This window comes from Leptodactylus fuscus, chromosome 3 (assembly GCF_031893055.1).
Source record: "Leptodactylus fuscus isolate aLepFus1 chromosome 3, aLepFus1.hap2, whole genome shotgun sequence".
Taxonomy (NCBI): Eukaryota; Metazoa; Chordata; class Amphibia; order Anura; family Leptodactylidae; genus Leptodactylus; species Leptodactylus fuscus.
In genome coordinates, this window is record NC_134267.1 from 194,580,243 (window position 1) to 194,590,158 (window position 9,916).

The 9,916-nt window shown below is 41.4% G+C and overlaps 1 protein-coding gene across 1 annotated transcript; it reads left to right on the forward strand.

Annotated features, from left to right (window-relative positions):
• Window positions 1–8,352: 8,352 nt before the first annotated feature.
• Window positions 8,353–9,601, forward strand: FOXL2 (forkhead box L2). Its single transcript, XM_075266764.1, has one exon. It carries the CDS (start codon window positions 8,595–8,597, stop codon window positions 9,564–9,566), a length of 972 nt encoding a protein of 323 aa, XP_075122865.1. The 5' UTR covers window positions 8,353–8,594; the 3' UTR covers window positions 9,567–9,601.
• Window positions 9,602–9,916: the final 315 nt, after the last annotated feature.

Sequence of the window (9,916 nt, forward strand, 5' to 3'; positions counted from 1 at the left end):
TTGACTGTCTGCGTGACGCACCTGGCTGGGAGCGCAGGCTTGTTCCTTTTTGTTGTGTCCGCAGGGGGGCCTTCCTACCTCCGAGGGTCCATGGACCCTCTGTGCGAACCTTGCGGCCCTCTTACTGGCGCCCGCCACCCCCCTTTCTTCCTACCCGCTTCCCCTTGTGGTCACTCCTTCCAGCTACCCCGTGCCCCTTTGCGACCCAGGAACGTGGCGACTTCCCCCCCTAACAGCATGCCCCCTTCTTCCGTGTTACCTACTCCGGGCCCTGTTACCTACCCTGTGCGGCCCGCTGGAACTGTTTACCTCCTCTCCTTCCTGGCAGCCGCCACCCCCCGTTCTCCCTACCCGCTTCACCTTGTGGTCACTCCTTCCACCTACCCCGTGGCCCTTTGGCGCCCCAGGAAGGTGCCCCCTTCCACCCCTAGTACCTGTGACGTGGTCCGCGGCAGGGTTTCTGGTTTGCGCGACACAGCGTCAGCGCAGGCCTAGCTGTGTCTGTTACAATTTGCATTATTGTAAATGGGACATCTTGTAGTGTCCTTTACTGTTAGTGTCTGTCCTTAATTGTCCGTTTACAAAGATTTGTGATTTTTCAAGGTGTCCTTGGCGTGGAGGGCCTGAGGAGGGTTGTTAAGGCAGTGTCCTTGCCGTGGAGGGCTTGTGGAGGTGGGTGAAGGCTCCCAGCAGCGTCGGGGAGTGTGTCGGCCTGCAGAGGCAGTGAAGTGTTAGAACGATACTGCGGAGCTGTGAGGAGAGAAGTGCGTAGCCGCTGGCGGAATGGCGACTTACCAGTCTCCTTGCCCTGGAGGGCCTGTGGAAGGGCGGGTAGGCAGTGTCCTGGGACCGAAGGGGTGGTGGAGACTCGGGAAGGCCATGTGTTAGCCGTGGAGGGCTGGGGAGGTGCGGGAAGGCTCCCACCAGCGTTGAGGAGTGTGTCGGCCTGCAGAGGATTTTGTGCGTACAGTGTCCACAAAATGGTGGCGTGCAGAAAGACGTTGTATAGAGGGGGAAGATACGCATGCGCGTAGCAAGAGCAAGTAGTGGGCGGAGTCGGGGAGCGTAAGATGGCTGATCCAGAGCGTTGAAGAGGTTTCCCCCTGGACGGAGATGAAGGTGAGGGTGTAAGTGGGCAAGTGTATTGACATGTTGTAGTGTGGGGTTAGGGGCTAGGCTTGAGAGGCCAATAGGGAGTGTGTGGCTTGTGTGAGTGGTCAAAAATGTGTGGGATTGTAGAGCTCATGCTGTGAGTTTGGGGTTTGGGGGTGTCCTGGGCAAAATGTATATGCGTGAGTGGAACGAAAAGTAGCCTATCGTTCAATCCTGCCTAGGAACTATGTTTTGTGAAAATTTCACGCAAATCGGTGAAGGCATTTTTGCGTGATTGAGGAACAAACATCCAAACATCCAAACACACAAACATCCAAACACACATACTTTCACCTTTATAATATTATTAAGATTAAAAATTCTGAAGACTTTTGAAGATTCTGTCTAACCATCTTAGTGATGACAGTCTTTTGTCTTGATCAGCTGCCATTGGATACAGTCATGACTGTAGGACTTTTCTATGATCTGGGACTTGTCAGAAACCCAGCCATGATTTCCAACAAGTGTCAAACCATAGATGGTTTCTGCATTTGTGGTCGTATCCATGGCCAAGCAACCAATACAAAATATTGTCACCACTAAGGCCTGGTTCACAGCTGTGTTTGGTATTCTGTTTGGGGTGTCCGCATGGGAACCCCAGAACAGAATACCAAACGCATTGACAAGCAGTGAGTTTATGAAAGCACACGGACCCCATAGACTATAATGGAGTCCGTGTGTTTTCTGTGTGGTATCCGCATGGAACATGCGGAGACAAAAGTACTTCATGAACTACTTTCCCCTCAACATCATTTGTGTGGACACTGTGTGGAAAAGACACGGACCCCAATATAGTCTATGTGGTCCGTGTGCTTTCATAAACTCACCACTTGTCAATACGTTCAGTATTCCGTTCAGGGGGTCCCCATGCGGACTCCCTCAATGAAATACCGAACGCAGATGTGAACCAGGCTTTAAATGGTTAGAGAAAATCTTTAATCAGAATTTTTAATTAATCATATTTGCTAAAATCTATAACTGTAAATTGTCTACAAATTTCAATATAGTTAAAGGGGTTCTCCCATCTCAGTGTCTCAGCCATGATGGATGCAGTGTCTGCTTCTCACTTCCTGTATTTCTCTCCTTCCCGCTGAAGGGGACAAACACCACTTCTGCAGGTCAGATAAACTGCAGATTCTTGTACAGAATGGACTCAGTCTTATCTGTGTATTTACATAGAGTGATAACAGACTCCACTTTATCAGGAAACTGCAATTATCTAATTAGATAGATGCTACTTGTCCTATCTCCCAGGACCGTGATTATAGCAAAGCAGTGAAAACAATGGGAGGAATAATTTGAATTATTTCACATACCAGGCAAACAAAGAAGAATTTCTAAAGCAATATATTTAGGAAAAGTCTTTAATTTACATAAGCTGCAGTATAGATAGGATCCTTGAGTTGGGACAACCCCTTTAAGTTTGTGGGAAAACCCTATTAAGTACTAGAGGGGAGTTCCATGTTTAGTACCCTCATCTATTAGTCAAAGTGACTACAAAGAGTGCCTCATGGAGGACCATACACATCTATACACATCTATACACATCTATATGTTTGAAAGACAGCCTATTGATGTCAGTGAGAACTGTGCAATGCTTCATTTCCCCTCTGATGGTGCTCGAGAGGAATCAAATATCTCAGAGGATCTAAGTGGCGTGACACCTGGGGATCGGCTTATTGTCAAGGACCTTTTCAACAAAAATGGATGTCCAAAGTATATGATCCATATAAAATTTGATGTTTTGCTTTTTTCCTTGCCTGTATTCTGCTAAAAGGGTAAGTTAATAAAGTATTGTGCAAAAATGTCCACCAAACACATTGGATACAAAAACAAGTGGCATTTACACTTTAAGGGTTTTTGCTAAATGCTTACTTTTAATATCTGGCCCTTAAACTGCGATCTTAGGGACCATAACTGAGGGATATATCTAGGACTTTCTAGACATAACTATGCACCTTCAGTAGTTGTCAACCATACACTTATTTGGCCGACAGCTATTTCTCCCCCACCCCTACATACAAGTACACTGTCAGACACCCCTGGCATGTTGGATAGGGGATGTTGAAATTTTACTTTAGATACACATTCGATGGTCATCTGGTCCTGTCGAAATTGACAAGTCAGTGGATGAGTGTTTGATATGTTTGCCCACCTTATTTGAACCTATTTATTCAATGTGTATTGTATATAAAATATATATATTATTTTGAAGAAAAGAAAACTGCATAATAATGGAAAACAAACTTCCCAGACTCATCAAATAGGAAGTACAATTGTGTATAATGTGGTCCACACATCTGAAAGGAAGGACTAGTGGATACTACAGCATGTAAAGTATCCCAACATGACAGTAAATATTCTGTCAGTCACTCCCTGGCTACAAACAGTGATGGTGTCAGGCTGTCCTGTTACTGCCAAAGTGCAGTCTGATGCTAAGGAGCAACTGATATCATTTTACAATGACAATTTTGTGTGCAGTTTTAGAATGTAGCAACTTACAACAAGGAGAAGCAACAGTCACAAAAGGTATTTCTTTTTATTTTATTGCACATTTTGATCAAAATTGTATTCTTTTATCAATCCTTTCTATGGTACACATATTAATACATTAAGACATAGAGATAGATAGATGATAGATAGATAGATAGATAGATAGATAGATAGATAGATAGATAGATAGATAGATAGATACCTGTAGATAGTCAGATAGATGATAGATAGAACAGGTAGAATAGACAGACGATAGATAAAGAGATAAGAGAGAGAGAGAGAGAGAGAGAGAGAGAGAAATCTTGGGCTAATAAAGTTTTTTTTATTTTTTCTATTTTGAAGTCCTGAGTCCTGACCTATTTATTTTTGTCTAAAGATAGATAGATAGATAGATAGATAGATAGATAGATTAACCATTAAATGATTTTAACTATGGATAAACAAGAACTAGTTATTGAATTATATCAATTCTGTATTTACACTCTCTCTACTAGAATGAACTGGAAATACAGTGGTCTTAGGTATCACAAGCAACTGTAAACAGTTAAAAAGAAATGTTAATGCATTTTCCTTCTCATTGTAAGATGATCTTTCTTTCTTCTTAAAAATCCATTTGGAAACATGGGGCATGGAAAATATAGCCTGTCCTAAATTACAGAGTTGTCATTACAGAATCTATTATCTATCTATCTATCTATCTATCTATCTATCTATCTATCTATCTATCTATCTATCTAACCATTATCTATCTTACATCTATCTATCTATCTATCTATCTATCATCTATCTTTCTTTCTCTCATATTTACCTTCTATCCATATATCTTTTTTTCTTTCCATCTCTCATATTTACCATCTATCTATCTCTCACATCTATCTATCTTTCTATCTCTCATATCTATCTATCTATCTATCTATCTATCTATCTATCTATCTATCATCTATCTTTCTTTCTCTCATATTTAGCTTCTATCTATCTCTCTATCTGTCATTTAACTATTTGTCCACCTATTTACAATTTTCACATAGACAACAGACCACTATAGCAGTAATGTAAAGTCTGTCTGTGATTTTCCTTATTTCTTACACTGACACCACTAAATTGTTGACCAATGTGAAATGCACGAAGTGAAACAATCTACAACTAACTATAATATATTATCACATTGGACATCCAGTTATCTGCTATGGGGTAATAGATGTAAAATCAGAAGCCTGGACATGACATTTATGTATCTGAAGTATCTATACCGATCTATGGACACATATACACAGTGTGAATATTTGCTATACAAGGGCAGAAAATCTGCAATATTTTCACAACTCCTATTAATTCTGGGTTGACGTGAAAGCTGCAAATATAACTTAGTGGTGTGAATTGTGTTCAGCTAATAATGTATACAGGGTATTGAGAAGGACAAGACAACAAGTAACCATACATACACTATACATACCATAGTGCGCTGAGCTGTCTTCTTTTCCATGGATCTCTTCATTTCCATGTACAGGTTACCCCCATGGAATAGTCACAGTACAGTCAGTGCCAGGCCTGATAGAGCTCACTTATTATTAGTGCTATATAGTAACATATGGATGCAGCTGCTCTTATAGCCAGGGTAGACACCGCCAGGCTGGGACGTGTGTGTGGCTAAGGAACTTCCTTTTATTTTTATCCTGCGTCTTATCCTGCGGCAGGTCTGCACTGCTCCACAAAGCTGCGATAATACAGCTGTCAGTGTGTCCAGTGTCCTGCAGCTGTCCATAGGAACATAACAGCAAGCCCAGTATTACATGACTGCAGCACATCACAGCTCAGCTACTAGGCCTGGACATAGAATTGGGGCAATTATATCATAATTATATTATATATGTATATATGTGCGCTCTTATTTATAACTGTGTGCATGTAACACACACACACGCACACACACATATATATATATATATATATGTATATATATACACATATGTATATATATACACATATATATATATATATATATATATATATATATATATACATATATACATATATACAACATATATATTTTCACATCGCTGTTGGATCAGTATAGAATAATGTTAAAATGTAATAAAACATAAAATAAGATAATCCTTTAATAATCCCACAGTGGGGACATTTTCATAATTTCTTTATAGAATTTAGAACAGAAAAAGAAAGAATTCCCATTTATTTACTATAGTATAGAAACTCAAGATTGTCCATAGTTCTGCTGCTAATGATGATGATGCTAATAATAAGTATTATTATTATTATTATTATTATTATTATTACTACTTCTAGTTAATAAGAGTTTTAGAAGGTTAAACTATGTGACAAACAATGAAATAATAGTAATAAAAAGTACAATTGTCCATGTATCTCTTCTGCACTTATTTTATAAGCTAAAATATGGAAGAAAATATTCCGAGAACAGAGAACCCTGCTCTACTAAACAATTTATTTTCTATGTTGATGAACTCGGCGATGGGAGTCATTTTATGGAGATATGGAGATGGCACATGATTTATCACATTATATACAAATATAAATATATATATATATATATATATATATATATATATATATATATATATATATATATGAGCGTGTTGAGTGTCATGTGCTGGGAAGGACTGGAATTATCTCTACAACCCTACAACCCAGCACAACATGGATGCATGAGGATATATAATATCGTATTTCACACTAGGCACCTGTATTTGTCGGCCACTACACTGATACAACCAATGAATTGTTCTTAGGTCCCTAAATGAGGACACATTTTAGTTATAGTTCTTATATATAAACCCCCAACCTCCACCCCCTTAGTATCAATGATACCATCATCATCAATCATCATACATGACTAGGACAATATTCACTCCCAGCTGATACAGCCTTGTGCCCTGACTATTACATGCAGTGTAATACAATGTGTGTGAGTTGCCATTGGCTAAAGAGATATTATCTGCAAACAGCAATAACAACCTCCATTCATAATAAACACGACATTACTATGTGTCTATGCCCTGCTACTAGCTGACTAGGCGGCTGTCACTGAAGCACAGGGAGCTTTTACCCAAATATGCTAATATTTTCTTGGCATTTGAGAAAAGGTTTACAAGATGTCTTGTATATGCAGCCAAGTGAATGTAAGCGAAAAGCTCATTGTAAATATTACTTTCTACTACATATACAGAGAGAAGAGGCAGGACTGAGGTTACTGCTTTATGTATGCTATAATAAGTCAATGGGATGAGAGAGTCAAAGGATGAAGAGTTACATTACATCAATATCAGCATAATGACAAGACCAGTTCTGCTACATTTGAGTCAGTGTACGTGTATAGTGCGTTATATATTATATATCTCAAAGAGATTTTGTTGTAATATATATGTTTATTATATATATATATATATATATATATATATATATATATATTTATATATATCCTTTACACATATATTTATACAATATCTATTGGATTTATTGCATGTGACAATTGAACATATAAATAAACATATATATATATATATATATATATATATATATATATATACACGCGCGCGCATTGGTGAAATAGAATAAAATAAATAACTTTATTAGCCGAAGATTTATCTATCCATCTATTTATCTATTTTCAAGAGAAGTTTCATAACCTGGAAAGTCTAAGAAACATTGTGGCTTATTCACTTTATTCGCCCATGCTCAATGCATTGAATATTGTTAAATAAATAATATATATTACCCTTTGATAGTTAATTGCATATGTCACTATGAATACAGTGAAGGTGAAACTAATTTCATTGCATTTACTTCAATTGTTTAATGCCCAATGTGTAGTATATATTTACCATGCGGCTTTCTTGCGGTAATTGTTGAGCTATGTGGAGTATATATTTTCCATGCGGCTTTCTTGCTTTATTTCTTGATCTATGTGGAGTGTATATTTTCCAATCGGCAATTGTTGAGCTATATGTAGTATATATTTACCATGCGGCTTTCTTGCGGTAATTGTTGATCTATAATGAGTATATATTTACCATGCGGCTTTCTTGCCTTATTTGTTGAGCTATGTGAAGTATACATTTACCATGCGGATTCCTTGCGGTAATTGCTGAACTATGTGGAGTATATATTTACCATGAGTCTTTCTTGCGGTAATTGTTGAGCTATGTACAGAGACCTACTGTCCAATATCATGTCGGAGCAGATCTGACGCCTGTTGTACGAGCAGATCGTTTGTAGAGAGGAGACGATCAGTGTAGCGTGAAGGGTCTTGTTGTCTTTGCTTCCTCAGATCCAGTCTACTGAGTGTGAGAAGTCGCTTCTTGTGTATCCTGACTGAGCAAGTCCTGGCACATGTCGCCCACAGCTCTGCTGCTGCCACAAGACTCATAGAAGTGGGGAACCTTTTTTTTGTTAGGTGCACAGTGCAGCCTGTGAAGGGTTAATGTGTACAAGTGAGGGGTCTGTAATGGGTGAGGGTCTGTGCCTGCTGATAGGTGTGATGTGTAGCTGTCAGGTTGTGTCTGTGACTTGGAGGTGAACCCTTCCCTCCCCGGCCGGTCTGCTGAGGGGGAGCTGCTGCTGCTGCTGCTGACGGAAGCGGAACTTGGCGGAGCTCTAATACAATGAGAGCAGAGGAAGGATCCTCACAGGTCTCAGCCTCCTGCAGAGAGAGGACAGGACAGGGCTGGGAACACTCCAGCACAAACTTTGGCACAACTTGGACAGTCTTGAGTCAGTGAATCCACTGCCAGTGCCATAGACACATGCCCTGTCCAATGCCAGGAGAGCCGACTACATATAACTGAGGAGATATATAATGACAGGAGATCTGCTCTGTGCTATATACTAAGAGAACAACTCTGCTCCATCACCTGGAAAGCCTGGACTACTGCAAGACAAATCATCCGACACCTTATGGACCTGCATCAGATCCTATGAGTGCCGACTCCGACTACACCAGTCCTAGCAGCTGCTTCAGCCAGAGCTGTGCCACCATGGCCACCTACCAAGCCCCCGATGAGAACACTGTGGCACTGATGGCTCACAATACCAACAGCAGCAAAGAAGTGGACAGGGACAAGGAGGACCTGGGGCAAGAGAAGGGGCAAGACAAGCCGGATCCTTCTCAGAAGCCTCCTTATTCCTATGTGGCCCTCATTGCCATGGCCATCAGGGAGAGCCCAGAGAAGAGGCTAACCCTGTCTGCTATATACCAATATATCATCAGCAAGTTCCCCTTCTATGAGAAGAACAAGAAGGGATGGCAGAACAGCATCAGACATAACCTGAGCCTCAATGAGTGCTTCATCAAAGTGCCCAGGGAGGGTGGAGGGGAAAGGAAGGGCAACTACTGGACCCTGGACCCAGCCTGTGAGGATATGTTTGAAAAGGGCAACTACAGGAGAAGGAGAAGGATGAAGAGGCCATTCAGGCCTCCCCCCAGCCACTTCCAAGCAGGGAAGAGCTTGTTTAGCAGTGACACCTATGGCTACCTGTCACCTCCCAAGTACCTACAATCCACCTTCATGAACAACTCCTGGTCCCTGGCTCAACCTCCAAACCCCATGTCCTACACCTCCTGCCAGATGGCTGGGGGCAATGTCAGCCCAGTCAATGTGAAGGGACTGTCTGCATCTTCTTCTTACAGCCCATATTCCCGGGTCCAAAGCATGACATTACCCAGTATGGTCAACTCTTATAACGGGATGAGCCACCATCACCACCACCCGCATGCCCACCACCCCCAGCAGCTGAGCCCTGCCAGCCCTGCGCCCCCACCTTCAGCCCCCTCTAATGGAGTGCAGTTTACCTGTGCCAGGCAGCCCTCAGAGCTGTCCATGATGCACTGCTCATACTGGGACCATGAAACCAAGCACAGCGCCCTGCACCCCAGAATAGACCTCTGAGACTGGACCATGGACACTAATCCACCTGCCTGGAGGACCTGTGGAGTTAAATCCAGAATACTCCACCCAGGATGGACCTCTGAGACTGGACCATGGACACTAATCCACCTGCATGGAGGACCTGCATGGAGCTAAATCCAGAATACTCCACCAGGATGGACCTGAGAAGATGCCCCATAATCCCAGTCTCTTTTTATAGTAGAGGATTATTGTAGGCATTGGTGCCATAGATACACTGGGGAAGTGAATGAAGGCAGTGTAAGTGGATCATTGTATATTACCTGTCTCACTTGTGCCATGTTTACACTCCTTCCACACAAGTCATACCAAGTACATAGATCTATGGTACA

Bases quoted from the DNA above. Each gene is read 5' to 3' on its own strand.
- FOXL2 (XM_075266764.1), top strand. From the start codon at position 8,595: ATGAGTGCCGACTCCGACTACACCAGTCCTAGCAGCTGCTTCAGCCAG.